General features: G+C 32.2%; 3 protein-coding genes across 3 annotated transcripts; 2 read left to right on the forward strand and 1 right to left on the reverse strand.

Annotated features, from left to right (window-relative positions):
* Nucleotides 1-4,402: 4,402 nt before the first annotated feature.
* LOC108475394 (auxin-induced protein 15A-like) lies at nucleotides 4,403-4,978 on the reverse strand. The gene has a single exon (XM_017777356.2). The coding sequence runs from the start codon at nucleotides 4,864-4,866 to the stop codon at nucleotides 4,576-4,578; it is 291 nt and encodes a 96-aa protein (XP_017632845.2). The 5' UTR covers nucleotides 4,867-4,978; the 3' UTR covers nucleotides 4,403-4,575.
* An 8,359-nt stretch (nucleotides 4,979-13,337) lies between these two features.
* Nucleotides 13,338-13,628, forward strand: LOC108474897 (auxin-responsive protein SAUR21-like). The gene has a single exon (XM_017776937.1). The coding sequence runs from the start codon at nucleotides 13,338-13,340 to the stop codon at nucleotides 13,626-13,628; it is 291 nt and encodes a 96-aa protein (XP_017632426.1).
* A 3,089-nt stretch (nucleotides 13,629-16,717) lies between these two features.
* Nucleotides 16,718-17,270, forward strand: LOC128290190 (auxin-induced protein 15A-like). Its single transcript, XM_053025361.1, has one exon. It carries the CDS (start codon nucleotides 16,790-16,792, stop codon nucleotides 17,069-17,071), a length of 282 nt encoding a protein of 93 aa, XP_052881321.1. The 5' UTR covers nucleotides 16,718-16,789; the 3' UTR covers nucleotides 17,072-17,270.
* Nucleotides 17,271-25,979: the final 8,709 nt, after the last annotated feature.

The following is a 25,979-nucleotide window of genomic DNA, read 5'->3' on the forward strand; positions in this document are numbered from 1 at the left end:
TCGACAATCCGATAGACATGTTCCGTAAGTTGGCAATCTACAAGGAAAAAGAGAGACAACGGAGTAAGCATATTGAATTCTTAGTAAGTCCATATGAAATTTACTTAACTTACCTTAACATTACAACAAATTAAACATTTAAATACATTGACATTCTATATGGCATCCCTTGGTATCCTTATAGTACCATATGTATATAAAAAAATACAACCAATAGGTTAGTTCACTTACATATCAAGAACTTATAACACAAAACATATATATATACACAACAATTCCATTTAAAATCATGTACCATTCAATTCATATTCAATTTGAAAGCATATGTAACTCAATTCATGTTCAAATAATTTCAAAAATTACATTTCCATTAGGTTACCATTTTCGCACGAGAGAACCTTAGTAAATCAACTCGGATACATAAGACTATATTGCTCACACAAGTTGACATTTATGAATTTGCTCACATAAGTTGACATCATATCGAGTTTACCAGTCCAGGCAAAACCAATGATACATATAAACCGAGAATCTACAACAAATGTTGGATCTCATATAACCATGTAAATCCCTGATCATTTCCATTTTTGCCCTTAATGGCATGCCATACTTATCCTAATCCTTTACTAACTTCACACAGACATTATTACTGTAATCATATCATTTCAATCCTTGTAACAACATATACATGTCATACCAATCTTATAAACATTCCATTTCCATTTTGGTACTTTGTACCTATCCATAAATACCATATTTTTTATACTTTGCAATTTAGTCCAATTGATGCCAAAATCACCAAATTCACATTTATATAAACTAATAAGCAAAATAATTACAATTCAATTATAACATGAAACAAAACAATAAGTTCCATATGAACTTACCTGGTCAAAACAACAAACAACCAAATCTTCAAGGACTAATAAACAATTTTGCCTTTTCCTCGATTATCTCCGATTTGGTTCAATTCCCGATCTATAAAATTATTCAATTCGATTTATCAATAACAAACACTTTTGTATCATACCATAATATGCATGAACCAGTTTAATTTAGTTTTTTTATTGCCCCTAAAGTTTTTCATTTTATTCAATTTAGTCCCTAAAACAAAATTTGCCATAACTTTCAATTTTGAGCTTCGATTTTGAAACTAATCTCAATGAAATCCTTCTATGACCCTATATTATCTATTATTACAAAAATTTCACATTAATTTCACACTTTATACACTTTAGTCCTTATGCTCAAAAATTAACATTTAAACATTAAAATCTAGTCCTTTTTTATATCTAAGCTCAAAATCTAACAATTTAACACCAATTTATTAAAAAAATCAACAATGGAAACTTTCAAAAACTTTATCAGTTTTACAAATTGGTACATGAGCTAACTAAATCAAGCTCCCATGACTTTAAAAACATAAAAATTACAAGAAAATGACCTAGAAAATTTACCTAATTAAGGGCTGAATGTACAAAGCTTCTCAAGGTTTCTTCTTCATGTTTTCTTCTTTGGTTTGGTAGTGAATGAAGAGAGAAGATGAGTCTTCTCATTCATCCCACTTAAATTTTACTTTTATAATTAATTAAGTCATGTTTAATTTCAATTAACCTTGTTTACTAACTTATTAATGACATGCTAATGTTTTAATCCACCAATATATATTAAAATTGGTTTGATTAATATTTTAGACATTTAACTAATTGCAATTTAAATCCCTAAGCTTTTGGCCAATTAAAAACCTATATCGATAAACTTTTACAATTTAGTTCGTGTACCTTAAGAAACTGCAAGAGTAGTTTTTGTCCAACACCAACACTAATCAAAATACAATGTCCAAGGGCATGTTGATCCAAAACTTTGGGTTGTAATCAGTTGTTAAAAGCCACTTTTGGCTGAAAAGAAAAGAAGGCTGCTTTATTTTTGCTCTTTCATCTTTTTAGCTTAGGGTCAGAGTTGTCTTCTTCATCCTTTTAAGGTTTAGCATCAAACTTTTTTGATTTTTAGTGGTATTGGTAGTTAGTTAGTTAAGTTTCACTATAGCTTGGTCTTAATTGCTTTTTAGTACTCAAACTTGTTTTCTATTTTCAGTTTGACCCTTAATCATTAATATAGTTAAGCTCCATTTTATTTTCTTTGATAAAAATTGTTATCTTTAGTGTTATTTTGTTCCACCATTGTTCCCACATTCATCTTCTTCAAGCAACGATCAAGAAACACTAAGATTTCTTTAACCCTATCTTTGTGCTTATGTTAATGCATGATTTGAATGTATGTTGGGTTGTTGATTGTTTTGGAATGATGATGAGTAGCTAAATTTAGGGCGGTTGGTTGATGAAAATGTTGCTTAGTTAGTTTTTGACACAGGGACTAAATTATAAAAAATGTACTAAATTGAATAAAATCTAAAACTTAGAATTGACACCTCTAAGGGAACATATAGGTAGGTGGGACTAAGAGGAGAGCCTATTGAGCATAAATTCAGTTATCCCGAGTTAGTTTGGTGAGGTCGAGAGATAAATCAGACTAAATCGTCTAATTTGGTGAAATGGTGACCGAGAGGTAAGTTGAGCCAATTAGAAGTTTAAGCCTTTTAGATCCCTAATCCAAAGGTTAATTAGCAACATGGAACTCAACCAACCACTTTATGTTATTTAATTGTTATTTGCTTAAGTTTTGTCTTTTTTACAATTTAGTCCGAATGTTATTCAATTATTATTTGCTTAAGGTTAATTAACAACATGGAAGTCAGCAAACCTCCTTTTTTATTTAATTGTTATTTGCCTAAGTTTTATCTTTTTTTACGATTTAGTTCTTTTTAGTGTTAGTTAGCAAATTAGTATAGTTAACCTTGATATGATTTGCCGTAATATAAAACTTAGCGAGTAGTTAGTTAGACTCCTTATTTGCATGTAAGTTGCTTAGTGATCACTTTTTCTCTGACTCTTTTGGGTTTGGTCCTTGGAATATTCAAGTGTTCTATTGTAACTTTATAAATATTACAACTGACTTGTCACACTAGCAATAAAGCTGCTAGATATTTAAGTATAATATTGTTGATTCTATGCCCCGGTGCATGCATGCATCTTTGAAGCATGATCATCTGACCACCACGATGAAAGTATGAAAAGATTAAAATATCCTTATAATAATATGATGTGCCTGAGTTGGTATTATGAGTCAACTCAACATCAATTTAATTTGGAAAATTATTTAAAATTTATTTTAATAAAGTAATAAATATTAATATAATTGTGTTTTTTACCTTTTATTATTTTTATTGAAATGCTTAAATAAAACAATTATTTTTTTTTAAATTGAACATAATTACACCTTTATAGGATAGCTCAAGCAACTGAGTCTACGAGCAGTACAAGCAAACCCCTTGGAGGAACTCCTCGTAAAAACCTTTCGGCTTTACAACTTACCAAATAAATAGACTTACAAATTAATCACCACATTAGGTCTCAACTACCACGTCCCATCTGAGATGACCTAAGGCATATCATAACGCCACTCTTTCTAAACCTATGACACCAAACCACTTGACTACTTACCCTTGATCCACCAATAGCGACTCGATACGTGGCATTTTGAGATTAGAGAGACCATATATATAAGGCTTGGGGCCTAAGGTTAAGGCCTAAGGTTAAGGATAAGCATCCTACATCTCTGACTTCAACCACCCTACTTGATGGCTTTTCAACTAGACCTAAACAGGGTAAACCATTTATCTACATCACCTATTTTTTCTTGTATCAATAAATTCGAACTCTTTTGTTTATTGATAACTAATTTACTACTCTACCTATAATTTAATTATTAAATAATTTTTATAAATATAATCTATACTAGAATATTTACCTTCAAATAGGATCCAACTTAATAAAGAATTTACCTAAAGCCCTTTATTTTTACAAAGCATAAGTTATTATTTTAAAAAAATTATTTTTCATATAAAATCTAGAAAATCATTTAGATATGATGAAATTTCAATTCAAAACATTATAATTTATAATCACTCAATTTTATCAATTCAATCCATCATATTTATTATATCAAATTTTTTTAAAATGTCATGAAAATCTAACGACCACGTGAGACCCAGCAAGCTTTTCAGTTCTGTCTTAAAACTGAAAGCAGCAAGTTTCTGAGGTTAAACAAGAAAACAAATGTCATGGACAAAAGCAAGTATTACAAGTAACGATAATTTGGGTATGCAAGATTGAATGATTTCAAGCATTTTTTTTCCTTTTTTCATGAATGGTTTAAGAGTCTCTGAATGTTATATATATACATATATATACTTCTTGTAAGTTGTTCAATGCTTTGCCAAGTAGTTTGATCTTAATTTTACATGCAATTTGTGAATTTTCCATAAAAATATAAGGAAAAAGAGTTCATCATTAATCCAACTTTTTCATAGACGAATAGGATTTTTGTTGTCAGCAGTGTTTACATAGGGATTGAATTAGCTAACCCCTACTGAAGAAAGAGAGAAAAAAAAAACGAAAAATTTATGAAAAGACTGCTATTCTTTTTAATGCATCCATGGTTGATGATGAAATACCTCTATGAACAATTCAATGACGTTGTTAAACTAATGAAATACTCTTCACTACATGGAATTGTAAGACCACCCATTGGATGATTAAACCCAAATTCTTCCTCAGCTTTATTTAAAAGGTCTTGAAACAATGGATGATTCAAATAAGCTATAGGAATCACAAATCTTTTCTTGTTGCTTTCCCCAACATAAACTGCAATATGGCCTTTAGGAACATTCGTGTTGCCGAGTCGTCCCGATAGCGTTCGTTGTAGCTTTTGCTTCGCTTGAGCTAGTCCTGTTAGTTGAATACCCATCTTAGAGAAGAACACAAAAAAGATAGAAAAGATTTGATTTTTTTTTTTTTTTGTAAGTGATGGAATGTTTTTGAAGAGGGAAAGACTTGGGTGGTTTGAAATGGTATCTTTAATGGTTAAATGTATATATAGACAGAGTGAGGAATAGGTAAAAGTATTATAGAGATCTTTATAGTAAAAGTTTGATTATATTTTACTCTCTTTACTTAAAAAATGAGTAAATTAATTTTTATAAGTTAGATTAAAGAGTTAATCGATCTTTCTGTTAAAAATTTTTCATCCATATCTACTGTTAAAAATTAGTTTTTATATGCCAGAATGAAATACATATGACATACGTATAACTGTCTAATTATTTTATTAGTCACATCAATTTTTTTATAGTATATAAATTTTTTTTAAATAAAAATATATAATCGGACTCAGGCCCCTCCATGGTAAGGATATGTTTATTGAGAGAATGTTTAAGGAACATATCAGGTGAAGCAATTGGTTAAGTTTCACATGGTTCTGCTTTGTCTGTTGCTAGGCATTGCTGGCCTACAAGAACTTAGGAGGGAAAAAAAAAGCAATAAAAATTGGAGGCTACAAGTTGTGAAGATTTATAATATATATATTTCCCAATGTTTTGAACTTAGAAAAGCACTGACTTTTACAATGGTAGGCATGTTCTTGATCTTAGTGTATTGAAAAATTCATTTATTTATTTTTGCTTAAGTTCTCTTAAAGCATTGAACTTAGACTTCCTGTGCCTTCATAAATTGCTTTTCTTGGTGCCAACTGCCCAACATACTTTTGATATTGCTATGCCTCTATATCCCCACCACTTGTTTGAAACAATGTTTTAAAGACAAACCATTAATGATCATCTAACTTTTTTTGTAACAGTAATAGATTTTTTCTCCTTATCCATTCATTTATGGATTAATTTGCTAAAAACAAGTTATTTCTAAATTTTTAAGTTATCATTTCCATTTTGGCATTATCTTTGAACTAATTGCTTTTCTCAAGAATCTTAGGACTTTATTGAGTTTGAGTTGCAAAACTGAATCTTATGGCTGTAAACATAGCATGACAGGATGATTTTATGTTTTGTTACTTCAATCAAAGTTTTTTTTTTTTTGTTAATTCACTTTTTATGGAATGAATTTGACAATTATTCTTATATTGAGGTCTGAATTTTTTATTATTATTATCTAAATTAGGTTCTGAACTTGACAATTATTCTTACATTAGAGCTTAAACTTTCTTTTTGTTTAAGTTAGTACATGATATTTCATTGAAAACTCTAAAATTTAAGTTCTAATGTGAGAACAATTGCCAAGTTTAGGCTATATATGAGAACAACTGCTAAGTTTATAGACTAATTTGGACAAAAAAAAAGTTTAAACCTTAACGTGAAAACAATTGCTTAGTTCAGGCTTTAATGTGGGAACCATTGTCAAGTTCAAACTAGGGGTGAGCGTTCGATCGAATCAAGTTGAATTGAGTGAAAATTTCGAGTTAATCGAGTTGACAAGTTCTATTTTATCATCCTAACTTGATTTGAAATTTTTTCAAGTCGAGTCGAATCGAATCAAGTGAAATTGTTTGAGTTAAATTAAAAATTAAACATGTCATATTAAAATCTTGTTATAATATAACTAATTCCATATAACAATACATAAATTTAAAATCATATATATTTGAAAACTTTTTCAAAGTAAAATAATAAAAATGCGATAAACTTGAATCATTAATTAACTTATTTAGACCCCAAAATTATTATTTTACAAAATTTTTAATTTTTAACTTTCCTTAAATATTTCCTAGAATTTTTTTGAAATTTTTATAATATTTTAAAAATATAAATTTTAGAATTTTATAACTATTTTAGTTTTAAAATTATTTTAAATTTTAAAATTTATTTTGATTTTTTTGTAATTTTGTTAAGAGAGAAACTAATTTTATCATTTTCAAACTTAACAGGATTAAAAGAGTACTTACACTAATCTATTATTCTAATTGTTAAATTCAGCTCGATTCGAACTCGAATAATTCGAATAACTTGATTCGATTAACTTGAAATTTAATTATTTTTTTGATTTTTTTAATGAAATCAAATTTTACTCGCCTTTAATTCAAACTCAATATGAAACTTTTTTTTATCTTTTTCTTTTGTTGAACTGATCTGATTGTTTATTAGTGTGGAATATATGTTGTTGATATGTCAACTCACATTACATACACGCACATATTAGATCTTTGAATGTTCTATGTATGGTCTATGTCGAATTATGCATAAAGATAAAAGAATAAGCATTAATGTCCTTGTTATACTGTTAATGTGAATGAATGGTCTATGTCAAGATGAACTATATAACTGTCAATGTCTTATTTAAACCGTTTATCATTCGGAAAACATTACATCGATGATTCTCAGCAAAAGGGAGGAAGAGTTTCATAAAACCGATACTTCTCTTTACAAGTCTTTTTCAATTTCGAAATTTAGTACAATAGTTTTTCTCAAAAAACTTGGAGCAATTTAATTATTGTCAATTTTGAAAGAGACCTCGTAAGGATAATTAATCATGGGTTAATGTATTCCATCAATTGTACATTTACACAAATGTTGCGAGATAAATTTATTAAATTAGGATCAAATTAAAAGAATGTGTAATATTTGAGGGCTAAATTTGTTATTATACTAATTAAAATCATGTACAATTTATGAATTAACATCGTGATTAATTGTCCTTAGTTGGTCACTTTTAAAATTGACAGAGATTAAATTAATCTATTTTTTAAAAAAAAAGACCAATTTACTCATTTTCGAGCAAAAGAAAAAAGTTATTTGTTTAACTCTTGCCTGCTCCGAATAGGAAGAGACTGATTTTCATTTATTTATTTTTGGCAATGCTCTTTTGGTGCATGCAGGTAAAAAGGCAACATCGACGGTGAACTCATTTGTGCCCCCATGAAAGGCAATGCAATCGACGATAACAGTAAGTACCTTAGGTATATTGTTCTTGGTTCATGTATCAGAGATAATACTAGATTCTCCTAATCTGTCTCTATCAAACAAAACAAGAGATTATCATATGCTTAAGACAAAATCCTCAAGGTACAAGAAAACATAGAAATTTATGACAGTAAAAAAAAGACATTAAGAGAAAGAAAATGTTGGATGAAAGAGATCCACAAAAGAAAAAAAAAAAAATCACATTGTTCTTCCTACATCCTACTTCGGGAAAATCATATGGTTTTGGGTAAAAGCATTATAGAGGTTTTTATATTTGGAGTTAGATTACATTTTGTCCCTTTTGATTGAAAAATGGGTAAACTAATTCTTATATATTAGATCAAAGAGAAACATTATTATTTTGTTAAAAATTTTACTGTTAAAAACTGGCCCCTATTGCAACATGAGGTATACGTGACATGTTAGGTGTAATTGTCTAATTATTCATCTATTTCTATAATTAAAAACTGACGTGACTAATAGAATAGCCAGATAGTTACACATAACATGTAAGGTGTGCCTCATGTTGATATACAATAACTAGTTTTTAATAGTAAAAATGGACAATTTTTAATAGAAGGAACGCTTGCTCTTTGATATAACATATAATGACTAATTTGTCCATTTTAGACAGGTCAGTTTTAATAGTAGAAATGGATAAAGTTTTTAATCGGATAATTACATCTGGCATACCACGTGTATCTCATGCTGACATACAAAGCCCCATTTTTAACACAAAATGAATGAAACTTTTAACAGAATGACCAGTTTTCCTATACGAATTAATTTTCCTAATTTTTTAATAATGAAAATAAAATGTAGTCTGACTCTTAAACAAGTATTTTTATAATTTTGTATTTCAGACATAATGTCCTAGAAATTTGTGCATCCACAGTTGAATTTTACTCATTCAGTGAATCTTCACCTTTCTTATTGCAAGTCTAATTGTCATATTGAGCCAATAATCACTAGCTCTCTTTTTGAAACCATATCCAGCCATAAAGAAAATGTCAGTATTTAGAGAACGCCACACATGTGTCTATCAATCCAAATAATAGAATGGTATAAGAACCAATCACTGAAATATGCAGAAACTTATAAAAAAAGTCTCTAAACAAAGCCATGGATTGTAAGAAAATGGCAGCATATAGGCTCTATGTTTCCATTCAACCTATCATCCTTTCAAATTTAGGCCCCCATAGCTATAATGTTCATCAACAACTCATCACTTGTACAGGTCAAGAAACAACTTCACATGAAGGGATAATAGTTTGGTTGTGAGTCTAATCCGTAAGGTCACAAGACTTGTGCACATGGCACTGAAGGCTATATTTTATGTAGTTTGATCAAATAGTAAGCAATTTGATGGTAAAAATATCATGGAGGTTTTTGTATTAAGAGCTGAATTGCATTTTGTCGTCTTCACTTAAAAAATGAGATAATTAGTCTCTATACATTAGATCAAGGAGCAAACCGGTCATTTTATTAAAAATTTCATCCATTTCTATTGTTAAAAATTGGTCCATGTATGTCAGAGTAAAGTACACATGACACGCCACATGTAATTGTCCTGTTATTCTGTCAGCAACGCAAGTTTTTAACAGTAGAAGCTGATGAAATTTTTATTAGAAAAGATCAATTTGCTCTTTGATCTAATGCGTAGGGATTAAATTGCCTATTTTTCGAACAAAAGAGACAAAATGTAATCTGACTTTTAATATAGGGACTTCCATGATACTTTTATGACAATTTGATCTGAATGATATCTAGTATTGGCTTGCCATTTAGCAAAATAATGAATTATTTATCTGCATATAGTACTGGTATGTTGGACATGCATTGGGAATCATAAAGTCCATGATAATCCTATGAATTTCAGCTGTACCATCATGATTGTTTTTCTATTGTTTGGTAGGCCATGGATAATCCATGATTGCAAAAGTCTTGCTTGCATAGTTGCATATCCATGTGACTCATGAGTTATGTCCTTAAACAGACCCCATTAAAGTGAGTCAATTTCCATTTCCTAGTCAAAGAAACTTGGGTTTATAAAGACACCTTTTTTTTACAGCATTTGCTTTCCAGCTAAACATTATTGGTTGTTTCCAAAACCTTTATAGATTCATCTCAAGATCCAATAAAACTTAAAAAGGAGTTTGCACATGAAACGAAGTCATTGGCTTTTGTCCTTAGAGACAGCAGGCACACCACTGTCTCTGTTGGAGACAGTCATCCTTCATTTTAGAGTTTGAATTGTCTAAGATGACAGTCATCCTTCATCAATATGTAAGCTTTACTATAGCTGTTTCTGGTATGTTTATAGATTGTTACAGCAACAGCTACATGTAAGGACATAAGTATAGTTCATATCTATTCAACTTCAACCAAATGGTAGCATTGGGTGTTTAAAGTTGTAGATTGGGGGCACACCAACACAAACAAAAAGCAAGGGTTTGCACCACTTATAATTTAAAGTTCCAATCCTCTAGGTAGTTCAATAGTTGACTTTCGAGGCCTTGTGATCATGATGAGCAAACATTGGTTAGTGCTAGGAATTCCTTATTCTCATGATAACTGAGTTGACTTCCGGTGTCGGTGTTTGACTTCAAATTACTTTGTCTAATCCATTTATCTCTTTAAAAGTCTAAATTTGGTGAATGTGGCACAATATCATAGATTACAAGATTGGTTGGTATGGTTATAGTATTTGTGTTCAGCCTTGAAAGTGTACTCCCTTGTATATGGAGGCTCAACCAACCAAGTTCCGGTTCTTCCGATCTTTCGTTTATCGAATATGTCGAACAATATCACATGGAAACTGATAACTTGAACAAACATTACAAAGCATAGCAGCTAGATTCTGGTCTTTAAGCCTTATTTATCAGCAAAACATGTAGGGCAATAACCTACTGACTCATAGCAGCTAGTGGAGATTATAATTTTGAACATATAGCCTTCCATCCATATGGTATGCTAAGGCAAGTCATCTTCATCAATATCATATGGGCAATGCTCCCATGATATACAGTATTTCAAACGGGCCATTATTGTTTGTTTCATACTGTTGAGCTATATGATCTACATATTGCAATTTGCAGCAGCATATAGATGTTAAAGTACCATGGAGACCCTTGTATTAGAAGTTAGATTGCATTTTGCCCCCTTTACTTAAAAAATAGGAAAATTAGTCCCTGTACATTAGATCAAAGAGCAAATTGATCATTTCTGTTAAAATTTTCATCCATTTCCACTGTTAATAATTAACATGGCTGACGAAATAACCAGATAATTATACATGATATGTTACGTACACTTCATGCTGATGTACAAGGACTAATTTTTAACTTCAAAAATTGATAAAATATTTAACAAAAGAATTTGTTTGCCCTTTGATTCTACATATAGGGACTAATTTACCCATTTTTTGAATAGAGAGAGAAAATGCAATCTAACTCTTAGTACAAAGAGCTTTATGGTACTTTTACCTATAAATAACCATGATGTTGCATGCATTGTTATAGCCACAGATACATGTATATGTAAAGTTCATGTCTGTTCAACTTCAACCAAATGGTAAGTGATTAGTAAGTTTCCCATAAATTTATACCTCATACAAGTGATGAACTCTGCCATTTTCATGAACCATATGGTAGCATTAAAATGTTCCCTTCTTTATCAAAAGGGTTAAATAACTTTTTAAGACTTGTACTTGACAATTTTTCCCACATTTGGGTTTGAATTTGTTTTGGTCACTTGACAATTATTTTTCCCTATTGTGATTTGAACTTTTTTTTTATTTAAGTTAATCTTTGAAAACCCTAAAGTTTAGGCCACAATGTGAGAACAATTGTCAAGTTCAAGGATTAACTTGGACAAAAAAAAAAGATAAAGCCCCAATATGAGAACAATTACCTAATTCAGGGCTTAACTTGAAATTAAAAAAGTTCAAGCCTCTATATGAAAAAAATTGTGATATTCAAGCCCCAAATAATGATTTAACCCTTATCAAAATTTATGTTGTGTAGATTGGGAACTATCAATGTTATGCCCTGCACACCACTAAAACAAAAAGGGATTTGCACCACTTAACAATCTAAAGCTCCAATCCTCTTGGTAGTTCAATAGTTGACTTTCTAGGCCTTGTCTTTGAACCTGTATAGTGCTTGAAATTCGTTATTCTCATGATAGCTGACTTGACTTTCCGGTGTCGGTTTTTGACTTTAGATTACTTTGTCTAATCCATTTATCTTTTCAAAAGTCCAGATTTGGTGAATGTGGCATAATATCATAAGATTACAAGATTGGTTGGTATGGTTTATGGTACTTATGTTCAGCCTTAAATATGGAGGAGTTCCGGTTCTTCCGATCTTCGTTTATCGAAGACGTCGAACAATGTCACATGTAACTGATAACTTTCAAGACAGGCATAGAACAAACAGGTACAAAGCAAAGCAAAACAGCTAGATTCTGGTCTTGAATCCTTATTTATCAGCAAAACATGTAGGGCAGTAACCTACTGATTCATAGCAGCTAATGGAGATGATAATTTTGAATAGGGTAAACTACATTAGTAGTCACTCAACTCTTAGTAAATTTCTTTTTGGTCACACAAATATTCAATTTTATCTTTTTGTCACCAAAATAGTGATAACTTCTAAAATTGGCATAATAGCAACTTTAACCCTCAACATTTTTACATTGTGTCAATTTAGCCTTGATTTCAAGAAATCTAGCCCTCAACATTTACATATCGTGTAATTTGGTCTTTTTTTGTAGTTTTGCTTTTCTTTGTGACCCTTTCACCTAAAAAGCTAAAAAAAAAATATCAGCTAAATTTGATTGAAAATATACGAAAATTGAAAACACCCAAAAATCCAAGATAGTAATTTTCATATTTTCTCAATCTTTTAAAATTAATCCATGATGTTACAAAGAAAAGCAAAACTGTAAAAAAATAAATATCAAATTATGAAATGTGTAAATGTTGAGTATTAAAAATTTTAGAGTCAAGACTAAATTGACATAATTTATAAATGTTGAGAATTAAAGTTACTATTATGTCAATTTTAAATTCGTCAGCTGGTGTGACCAAAAAGACAAAATTTAATAATTGAGTGACTAGAAAAGAAATTTACTAATAGTTGGATGACCATTTTGTAGTTTTTTATAATTAAATTACCAAAAAAGAAATAGAAATCATAATTGAGTGACTACTAATACAGTTTACCCTAAATAGTATTTCAAATGGGCCATTATTGTACAGCAGCATATAGATGTTGGGACACAAGTCCATGTGATACCTCACTACATATGTCCCTAAACCATTCTCTCTATCACCACTTAATTAGCTTGAGCCTATTGAACCAACAAAGCATTTGCACTCTATAAATACATATTTTTTTTCTTAACCCACATTGTGTGCCAATACTTACAATATTTCCTCATCTACTACTGCCTCATAAAAACCATTATGGGTTTTCGCTTGCCGAGGCTCGTCAACGCTAAGTCGGGTCCAAAACGGAGTCTTTCATCTTCGGAGATAACAACATCAGTGCCTAAAGGCCACATTGCTATTTATGTTGGTGAAGTCGAAAAGAAGAGATTTGTTGTTCCAATTTCGTTCCTCAACCATCCTTCGTTTCGAAATTTGTTGAGTCGAGCCGAAGAAGAGTACGGGTTTAATCATCCGATGGGTGCTCTAACGATCCCTTGTGCCAAAGAAGCTTTCATCGATCTCATTGATAGTATGCAAAGCTCATGAGTTTTGGATATGGCAATGGCTAACCTTTTAATCAAATTTGCAAGTGCAAAAATGGTGGGTTGTTTTTGCATTCCCATTCACTTGTGAACCTAAGTCTTTGTAACCAATATGTTAAATGACAAATTATTTTTCTTATTTTTTAGGTTATGACTATACCAATTGTTATAATCAAAATTAGTCATTACAAGAATCGAATCGAATATCTATTTTTAACTAATTAAATCGAGATAAATTTATAAACAACTCACATGAGACTCACACATTGAGCCAAGTGGCCACCCATGATAGGATATTACAAACTCATTTTTATCAAGGAACATGTATACATATAATTAAAAGTTTGTATTTGATACTTGATTATTGAATGATGTGATAACATCTCATAAAAATCTTTAAAATAAATATAAATGGTTAAATTTTAAACATATAATATCACTTTTATCTATAAAAGTTAAGGTATTTATGGGTTAGATAGAGCCGAGTTCATACTAGGTTTAAGCATGATATCGATACACTTTAAATTTACTTAAGCTTGATCCGCTTGACTATGGCCTAAAATTTTATCCAAATCTACCCAAATCATTTTTAAAACTTTAAAAATTTATATATTTTAATTTAATAATTTTTCATTTATTATAATTTTATATAAATGCAACTTAATAAATTTTATTGTTTACATTATAATATTATATATTAATACTGATTTAATTTTTATGCATTATAAATTACATAATATAATATGTTATAAACTTAGAAATCGTGTTGGATTAGATTAAGCTTAGGTCTTAAATGTTTGAGCTTGAATTTAACTCATATTTTTAAATGGATTTAATTTTTTACCCAAATATATTTTTTCAATCTAATATTTTTATTCAAACTCTCTCAAATTTCAAAGAAATCTTTAAACTTAGACAGATAACTCATATCCATTTTAGTTTTGGATGCAACTTAAATTATTATTATTTGAATGGATGGGGGGGGGGGGTTTATTATTATCTGTCCAATAATGAGATGCAATTAGATACTTATTTCTTAGCTGTCAATGGGCCTTAGACTGCCAATTTACATATGATTATGTTCTCAACAGGTCTTTGGAAACTGGCCAAAACATGAAACTATAACCCAACTTCATGTGAACTTCTACATTTGTCCTTAACCCTATTTGGTCTTGTCGCTCGTCGAACGGTGTCGTGATACATATAATTCAAATCGATTCTCTTTAGGTACTCACATATTTATCATTTGAGTATCGGTTTTGCAAAGCTCACTTCGTTATATGCAAGTACTTAAAAAAGAACACAATCGTGTCAATTGAGTCTTAAATTTAATAGGTATGGATATTGTTATTAATATAGGAGAACTTCGATTTAAGTACGTTGAAGTGTATAATCCTTTTATTTATAGATTGAGAAGGGATTATGGGTAATTCTAGACATTGTGTCAAAAAAAGTAAATATTCTCTGAATGAGAATCTTGATTCGCATATTGAGATAGTGAAATAATGGAGATTTCTTCTTTTTTTTATAATATTAATTATTAAAAAATTCCTATAAATTTAAAAGTATTAAAATATTAAAAATATAAAATATGGTTCAACTACTCCTTATTGATTCATAGATCAACTTACTTTTTTGCCTTGTTTCAAATTAGTGTATTGGCCGATTCCTTATCCAACCAACTGGTTCGATCTAGTTCTGAAAACATCAAGCTGCCCATCCTAAAAAGCTCTCTAAGCTCTTTAGACTTTGAACCCACAATTTTTAGTAGGTTTTCACATCATCTCTAGTGTAAATCACCTCCACTTTAATGATTTTTTGCATTTTCTATGGTCTAAACTAGGGTATAATCGAGCCAAGTCAAGCCCGAATATTGCTAAGCTCAAGATCAACTCAAAATTTGGGGCTCGATACTCAACTCGAGCCTAATCGAATATTTTTTTAAGTTTGAGCTCGACTCAAGATATAACCGAGCTCGATTGAGCTCGTTTGCTAATTTTTTACTCGAGCTCGGCTCGAAAATAAAGCTTATTGGTTAATAATATATATTTTGGGCTATAAGGTAATTTAACAATATAAAAAAAGGGTAAACTACATTAATAGTCACCCAATTGTGATTTTTTTGTCACTCAGCTATAAAAAGTTACAAAATGGTCACCTAACTATTATAAATTTCTTTTTGGTCACCAAATTATGTTAAGTTACACGATGGTCTCTCAACTATTTAAATTTGTATTTTTTTGTCACCCAACTAACTATCTTAGATTTTTTGGGTGCTTACATTTTTATGCTTGCCAATTAGTAACTAAAAAAGACAAAATTGAATAGTTGGATGACCAAAAAAGAAATTTACTAATAATTTGGTGGCTATTCTGTAATTTTTTATAGTTGGGTGACCAAAAAAAAAACCTCATAGCTGGGTGACCTCTATTGTAGTTTACCCTATAAAAACATGAAAAGTTCGATAAGACTCGCAAACCCTTTAAATCAAATATTACTAAGCTCGAACTTGACTTGATAATTACTAAATCAAGTTGAAATTTCTTTCAAATAAAATTCAAGTATCTCACAAAATCGAATGTCTTACACTCTAGTCTAAACCACCATTACAAACCACCCAACTTTTTTGTTTTTCCATGCACCTTCCTCAGTGACTTCCTAGTAGGTGTTGATAGCGATTGACCGACCCTAACAACAACACATCTCGAATATAATCCCCCTAACATCGAACACCTTCACGAAAACTAACCAAGTTCATTACATCCCCCATTCTAGTTCCCAAGCTTCAACAAGTAAAATTAGCATACCATGCATGAGATTTTAACGTTCATATTGCATGTTTCAAGCATCCATAGCAACATAAATGAAAAATAAAAATGTAACTGTTATATGTCTCAAGAAATATATCTGTATATGTTTTTTCAACCATTCAAATCATCCATGTCAGAGTGGGGTCCTGGAATAATTGAGCCAGTTTATCATCCAGGCTTGCTAATATGAACTGGAAGACAACGCCATGTGAACCACTTATGAACCCTTTTATCTCCTTTTTCATCTATATATATACACATTATGATTGACTTCATTGGCAATAACTCAAAGTTTGTTTTCGATACCTTAAAAACATCGAAATAAAAGCTTTTCGATTTGCTTTCGATAGAAAAAATGATGGGTTTTCGTCTGCCAATGCGTATCGTTAATGCTAAGAGAATTCTTCGAGCATCGTCAACAGCGGATGTTCCGAAAGGATACTTTGCGGTGTATGTAGGAGAATGTCAAAAGAGATTTGTGATACCGGTGTCATACTTGAACAATCCTTTGTTTCAAGAGCTATTGAGTTTGTCCGAAGAAGAGTTCGGTTACGACCATCCGACCGGTGGTCTTAGAATTCTTTGCGGCGAAGACGTTTTCGTTGATCTTGCTTCTCGTTTGAACGGGATTAACTAAAATTTGGTCGATGAATACTGTTTCTTTTTGTTCTTTTTTTTTTTTTTTAAGCAAACACCATTGCTAAATTGTACACTATTTTTTTTCACCTCACTTTTTTTTGCCTTGGGAGAAGGTTAACAAGTCTCTTGAGTGAGGAAATAAGAGGTGGATTTGTTGTAATTTGCAACTAATTAATTCTTTCAATTTCTTAATATAATCATGGATTTTATGTATTGGAATGAGATGACAGTTTGATTTTTGTGTGTATGTAATGTAATTATAATTTGATTAAGTACCAAAATAAATAAATAAAAGGTTTCAGTATTAATTTTGTGTTTAAAAATATTGTAAATGTTTGATTATATGGTACAATTATGTTGTTTGAATTCGATTATGAATATTATATATAGGTACATATTTTGAGAGTTTTATGATTTAAAATAATGATTCAAAATATGACAGAGAAAGATTTAAGAAAAAATATAGATATAAAGGCTCGTTATATATAATATAAAATTTTAATTACATAAATTATTGGTTTGGTTATGTGATGATAAATACATTACATTAATATTTTATACAAATAATTTTGAAAAAATTTAATTTAATATATGTTAAATATATTATTTGGAATGGATTTATTCTTATAATTAAAAATATTGGGCCTTCAAACCCAAGACTAATATATATAATGCTTATGGTGGGCTTTAACATTCTATATATTTTTAAATTTAATTTTGTTATGATTTTTAAAATCAGACCGATAGTTAAATTAGTTAGATTATTAATTTTTAAAATATTTATAAAAATTTAAAAGAATATAAAAATTAGCTCTATAGGTTTTTGCACTGGTTCAATCAATTTTAAGTGATTTATTCAAAAACCAGTTCAATTCTTTTAGCAATATACTAATTGATTCTCAATGTAACCCTTCCAATCGATCTGGTTCGATTCCAACTTCCAACAACCATATGTTTTATCCTTTTTAAAAATTCAACTTTTTTCTTTTTTCTCTTTATCATTTCTTTTTCCTTTTTTCTATCCAATCACAAAATTGGAAAAGATCTGACACATATCCCGTATCTTTATCTAGGGGGTTCAAGCAGTTGGTTCGGTTAACACCTGAACCGAATTATCATTAATCGAATTACTTGAAATGTAAAGATCATTAACTATTAACTGAATCGAAGTTTTCTTCAAATACATTAATTGAAATTTTTATTAAAATAAGTATAAAACATGTAAAAATACATTGCTAATGTTTATTTTTTAATAGTTCAAATATTTTTCTGAAGCAATAGTTTAAATAATTTTAAATGGAGGTGAGAATAAGACATTAGAAACATTACATAAATCTTGAAAGTAAACAATCGAAAAAAGAAGTTATCAATTATATATAATATATATTATTTATTTCTGTTAATTAATTAATTCGGATATTTACCTAATTTCGAATCGAATTAATCGATAATAGAAATTTCAAAAAATCATTAACTGACGTTCAACTGAACTAAATTCGGCTACTAACTAATTAACCGAATTAGATCTATTCGGTCGGTTAATTCGATTTTAACCGAACTATGAATACCCCTTGTTAGAACAACTATTTTTAAGAAAATGATTAGTTTATATAACATAGCTTGGAAGTTGAAATAATTTGTGAACAATGTGAATTTTTTATAGTTAAATTGTATATGAAATCAACAATAACAAGGGGACCATAGGACATTCTAAAAAGAAATAAAATTTCAATTGAATGATGTGTTTCCAATTGTTACAGAAGCCACCATCTCTAATTTTCCACATAGGGAGACTTATTATCTGCTCCCCAAGGCAAAAAAGGATGGGAGAAGAAAGTGTTTACATGATGTTAGTGATGTTTGCTTTACAAAATTGTATGGGTTGATTTGTGTTAATTCTCTCACAAATCAGTTCAAGCGAGAGGTAACATCGAGAAAGATGTCTTCCTTGCAGGGAATCGTGAGACCACCTGTAGGATGACTATATCCGAACACTTCTTGTGACATGCCTAGCAAATCTTGAAACAAAGGCTGGTTCAAGAACCATACCGGTATCACGAACTTCTTCTGGTTTTCTCCAACATAAACCGCAAAGTAGCCTTTGGGAACTTTCTTAGAGCTAATGATATGAGGCAGGCGGATAGCCATTGTTGTTTTTGATAGATGTGTGCTTCAAAGGGAAGAGTAGGAAGATCTTAGATAACTTGGAAAGGAAACTTGAGAATGTTGAAACTAGGTGTTGGCAATGAACTTAATCTTACTTGTATATATAGATATATGGGGCAGAGAGGAGATCATGTTCATCAATTATTAAGTGGGGGGTATGGAATGAGTGGTGAAGGTGCAATTGAAGGGGTCTGATCAGTAATGAGAAAGACATGGGTTCATGGGGAATCACATGGTGTTGTCTTCCAAAGGATTATAAAGAATTCCATGGTTAAGACTTGAAAGAATAACCGACCAAGGACCAACTACTTTGCCGTTTATTTCAGGCTATTTTAGAGACATATAATCTGTGAGACAATGACAGGAAACATATAACGTGGGAGACCTTCACCTTCTATTCCATTGGTGAGTAACTTGTAAGACAATACATTACGAACACCGCCCATAGTGTGTCGTAAATGCTACATCTAGTCCTCATTGGAACCCCAACCGGTTGCATTTTATACTGGTTGTTGTCTATGCCATGCTGCAATAAAATTGTTCCATGATAATATTAAGCCTTGACAGCTCACAAAATTTTCTGGTATGTGGTGCTATGTATATATATGGATACCCGTACAGATGAATCTGTTTTTAATCCACATTTCTGACGTTGTTGAGTTCTCTTCGTATATAAGTCTTTGGCAAAAAGATTCCGATAAGGGGAGATAGAATGTCAAGTCAAAAGGAAATTAGATGTACTGTGTTGGAGAACAGATAGCATCATCAATTAAGTTCAAGTCATTATTATTAATACTTTTCAAGTTCATACTTTATATAAATGGTATATATAATATCAAGCAATTACAGTAATGAACTTTGTTATGTAGATCAATCTCAGCTTATTAGGACAGAGAAAAACATGTAAAGTCTTTCAAATTATATAAAAATATATATTACTATGAAGTAATTTTGTACCATAGGAGATCGTGAAAAGAAAAGAAATTTTAAGTGAATTATGTGATTGGAACTGTCATTCTCAATACTGGTTGATACAAGTTACATTGACCACCATCTGTAATTTTCCACTTAGGGAGACTTATTGTTTGCTCCCTAAGGCAAAAAGGATGGGAAAAAAGTGTTTACAAGGTATTAGTTATGTTTACTTTACACAATTGGATTGCCTGGTTTGTGTTAATCATCTCAAAATTAATACAAGCGAGAGGTAACTTCGAGAAAGGTGTCTTCGTTGCAGGGAATCGTGAGACCGCCTGTAGGATGACTATATCCGAACTCTTCTTGTGACATGCCTAGCAAATCTTGAAACAAAGACTGGTTCAAGAATGTGTTGCGCGGAAGCGTGTGAAAGAGTAAAATTATTGTACTGAAAAATCACACCAAGTTCAATTCCCAGGAAAGAGAGGTAGATCACGAAGATCACTTAAATACCAAGTCTTTCCTAGCCAGAATATCCCTCTATCGTAATTTAATAGCACAATAAATCACTACAATCACATTCACAAAATATGCAAAACAAATAATAAAGAACACCAGAATTTTAACGAGGTTCAGCAAATTTTGCCTACGTCCTCGGGCACTACCAAATATATTTCACTCCAAAATTACAAGTGAAATTTACAAATAGAGAGAGAGAATAATGCCTTAAGTAGAGAATGGCAATTATGGGATGAAGAAAGTAAGAAATGGTTAGGCCTATTTATAGTTGAGGTTCAAGGATCAACTTGCAATGTCCCTATACAATTAGGGACCAAAATTGCAATTATCCCATGCCAACTTTTAACCCAACTTGCCAACCAATATTACTTTCTTCTTTCGGTGCCCACCCCATTTGACTTTTCAAAGAATGGTTGGTTCCAATAATCTCCACCTTGAAGATTTGATTAGGATAATCTTATCTTCACACAATTCTTTCTGCTTTTGACAACAATACTTGATAGTGCCTTCTTCAACTGTTAAACTTGCAGGATATTAATCAAGTTCAAACAATGTTTGAACTTGGTTGCTGTTACCACCTTGGTCATCATATCTGCGGGATTATCTGCAGTCTTGATCTTCTGAAGACAAATTTTCTCCTCTTCAATAATTTCCCGTACAAAATGGAATCGTACGTCGATATGTTTTGTACGTGCATGATAGACTTGATTCTTTGCTAAATGAATAGCGGTTTGACTATCACAATACACGTTAATATGCTCTGAACCAACCCCAAGGTTTTAGCCATACCTTGTAACCAAATAGCCTCCTTTACACCTCTCATTATGACCATGTACTAAACTCAGTAGTTGACAATGCAACTGTAGACTGTAGTGTAGACTTCCAACTTATTGGTCCTCCAGCAAGTGTAAACACATAACCGGTGGTTGATCTTCGCTTGTCCAAATCACCGGCATAGTCAGAATCAACGTACCCAATAACACCTTTACCAAGTGTATTATCCTCGCTTGAACAGTAATTCAACATCCACGGTCTTCGAATATACCGTAGAATCCATTTCACTGACTTGCCAATGTCCTTTTCGTGATTATGCATATACCTGCTCACTATACTAACTGCCTGTGAAATGTCGGGTCTTGTACACACCATTGCATACATCAAGCTACCCACTGCATTAGAATACGGAACTTGCAACATGTATTCTCGTTCCGTATTCGTCGAAGGAGATAGTTGTGCAGAAAGCTTGAAATGAGAAGCCAACGGGGTACTTACAGGTTTTGTCTCGCTTCGTTCATGCCAAACTGTAGTACCTTTTTCAAATCGCTTCGAGACAAGCTAACTCTATTATGAGCTCTATCTCTCCATATTTCCATGCCGAGAATCTTTTAGCTTCTCCTAGATCTTTCATCTCAAACTCGATATTGAGTTGAGTCTTCAATCTTTCAATCTCAACTTTGCTCTTAGATGCTATTAGCATATCATCAACATATAAGAGCAAGTATATGAAAGTTTCTTCTTGTAGCTTCTGAAAATACACGCAATGATCAAATTTACTTCTTGTGTACCTTTGCCCTTTCATGAACTGATCAAATCGCTTGTACCACTGCCTCGGAGATTGCTTCAATCCATAAAGCGACTTTGTCAGTTTGCAAACCCAATTTTCTTTCCCAAAGAACCTTGAATCCATCCGGTGAGTCATATAGATTTCCTCTTCCAAATCACCGTAAAACGCGGTCTTCACATCAAGCTGAACTAGTTCAAGATCATATTGCGCAACCAAGGCTAGCAAAATCCGAATAGACGAATGCTTCACAACTGGAGAAAACACTTCATTGTAATCTATTCCTTCTTTCTGAGCGTAACCCTTTGCTACCAATCTAGCCTTGTATCAATTTCAATTTTATCAGAAATCCTTCCTTCTTTGCATATACCCATTTGCATCCAATCGCCTTCTTTCCTTGGGTAGTGTCACCAACTCCTGTGTCTTATTTTTATGAAGAGACGCATTTCTTCATTCATTGCTTGCTTCCACTTTACACCATCGGGGTTACTTCATCGCTTCGTGTAAGTAGAAGGAACATCATCATCTGCAATTGGAAGTGCATAGGCCACTATATCATCAAAGCGAAGCGAGCTTACGAATCTCTCTTCTTGGCCTTCTATATGCAATTGAATCTTGTTCTTTGTAGAGGTTCTTGGGTAGGAACCTCTTCATCATTTGTCCCTCCAATATTATTTGGATCATCGTTAACCTTTTCAAGCTCCACTGCTGCAAAGTACTCTTGGTTTTGTCATCCTTTGTGAATCCTTGTACTTCAACATGGTTGATTCATCAAAAGTCACATCTCTCATCGAAAACAATTTTCCTTGTATTAGGACACCGAGACGGTATCCTTTTACTCCATCGTTATACCCAAGAATAATGCTTTCTTTGCTCTTGGGTCTAACTTAGATTCTTTACATGATAATATGCGGTGGAACCAAATACATGTAAAGAATCATAATCGATGTGATTTACAGATCCACATCTCCATAGGAGTTTTTCCATTTATTGCGGTGATGGCAAGCGGTTAATTAGATGGCACGCATATGTAATCGCCTCAAATTTAAAATTCTTTGTCCAATCCAAGATTGGACAACATACATCGAACTTTCTCAAGATAGTTTGATTCATGCGTTCGCCACCCCATTCTGTTGTGGTGTATCCCGAACAGTGAAGTGTCGCACAATGCCCTCATCTTGGCATACTTGTAGAAATGGATCGTTTTGTACTCGTACCATTATCCGATCGAAGTCGTTTGACCTTTCGACCATCCGAGTCTCCACCATCTTCTTCCATTTGAAATGCATCCAAAACTTCACTTTTCTTTTCATTAGATACACCCATACTTTTCTTGAATAATCATCAACAAAAGTAACAAAATAGTGCATACCTCCCAAAGAAGCTACTTTGGTAGGTCCCACACATCATCGTGAACGTAGTCCGAATTCCTTTCAGATTGTGAATTCTTGGACCAAATTTTACCCTCTTACGCTTGCCCGAACACAATGTTCACGTAATTCCATTTTACAAGAATTTGCACCATTCAACAAGCCTTGCTTCGCCAATGTCTGCAAAGCTTTTTCACCAAAGATGTCCCAATCGCATATGCCATAATCTGGTAGCCTCTGAATCTACATTTTTTATAGAAATTGTTGATGTTGATCCAATAACTGTACTTCCATTTAAAAAGTACAAGTTATTTCTTCTTGTGCCTTTCATCACCGTCAATTGCCCAGCTACTACTTTTTGTAATCCATCTCTCAAAGTGATTGTGAGCCCTTTAGATTCTAGGGCCCCTAATGAGATGAGATTTTTCTTCGTGCTAGGTGCGTAGCGAACATCTGTCAAGACTTGGATTGAGCCGTCGTGATTCTTCAATTGGACTGTACCCACTCCCATTGTCTTACAAGCACTATCATTGCCCATAAGAACAATTCCACCTTCTAGCTCTTTAAGACTAGAAAACCGGTCCTTATTAGGACACATATGGTAAGTACATCCTAAATCCAAAATCCACTCATCCGCTTGACATGCCATTGCCATGCCAACCAAGCTAAAGTCGACTCCTCATCATGCTCGCACACATGCATTAGAAATAGCCTTGCCCTTTTGTAGCTTAGGACAATTCTTTTCCAATGCCCTTTTCATGGCAAAAGGCACATTCATCTTTAGCGGGTCTCCTTTGCACTTTCCCTTCTACCAAATTTTCTTTGTGTGAACGACCTCTTCATCGTTAAGACTTCGCGGTTGTATCTCTGTGATCTCTTTTATCTTTCTTTCGAGTCTCGATCTATACAACGCACTACTGATCGCATCAAATGTGATCGTGTCCTTCCCATGAAGCAATGTGGTGGTAAGATGATCATATTCATCGGAAGGAATTCAACAACAATAATGCATTGTCTTCATCTTCAAATTTCTCATCCAAATTTAGCAAGTCGCTAAATTTTATTGAATGAGTTCACATGGTCATTCATCGACATACCGGTGCATACGTGAATCGATAAAGTTTCTTTTTCATATAAAGCCTATTTTCAAGACTTTTCGTTAGAAACTTTTCTTCCAGTGTATCCCATAACTTCTTGATGTCTTCCTCATGATGAGTACTTACGCTCTTTGGCCAAACATAGGCGGATTGTACCACACGCTTTGTCTATTGATCTTGGCCCACTCCTTGTCATCCATCTTGTCGGGTTTTTCTTCAAGGGCTATATCTAGCTCTTGCGACATAAGACATCCAGATCTCACATTGCCACATACCAAAATTATTGGTACCGTCAAATTTCTCTACTTCAAATTTTGCATTTGTCACGAAGAGTCCTTGCGATGGCGATCTTGCTGCCATTTTCTCCTCAATCCCAACTCATGATATCGTGAGCAGACACAGTATTAAGTAAATAGTGCCGTATCGTGAATAGTAATTGTATACATGAATAGTGTTGTATCGTGAATAGTACCGTAAGCGATCGTATTCCCCAAGTACTGAATCGCTCTGGTACCAATTGTTATGCGAGCGTGTGAAAGAGTAAAATTATTGTCTTGAAAAATCACACCAAGTTCAATTCCGGAAAGAGGTAGATCACGAAGATCACTTAAATACCAAGTCTTTCCTAGCGAATATCCTCTATCGTAATTTAATAGCACAATAAATCACTACAATCACATTCACAAAATATGCAAAACAAATAATAAAGAACACGAATTTTAACGAGGTTCAAAGAAATTTTGCCTACGTCCTCGGGCACTACCAAATATATTTCACTCCAAAATTACAAGTGAAATTTACAAATAGAGAGAGAATAATGCCTTAAGTAGAGAATGGCAATTATGGGATGAAGAAAGTAAGAAATGGTTAGGCCTATTTATAGTTGAGGTTCAAGGATCAACTTGCAATGTCCCTATACAATTAGGGACCAAAATTGTAATTATCCCATGCCAACTTTTAACCCAACTTGCCAACCAATATTACTTTCTTCTTTCGGTGCCCACCCCATTTGACTTTTCAAAGAATGGTGGGTTCCAATAGAATGACACCGGTATCACAAACCTCGTCTGGTTTTCTCCAACATAAACCGCAAAGTTGCCTTTGGGAACTTTCTTAGAGCTAACGATACGAGGCAAGCGAATAGCCATTGTTGTTTTAGATAGATGAATGCTTTGAAAAAGGAAAGCAAAGGTAAAGTACTTTAGTATTTGAGGATGTGAAGATAGGTATTGCCAATGAACATATTCTACTCTGTATATATAGATGCAAGGGGTAGAG

The sequence above is a fragment of the Gossypium arboreum genome, chromosome 3 (assembly GCF_025698485.1).
Source record: "Gossypium arboreum isolate Shixiya-1 chromosome 3, ASM2569848v2, whole genome shotgun sequence".
Lineage (NCBI taxonomy): Eukaryota > Viridiplantae > Streptophyta > Magnoliopsida > Malvales > Malvaceae > Gossypium > Gossypium arboreum.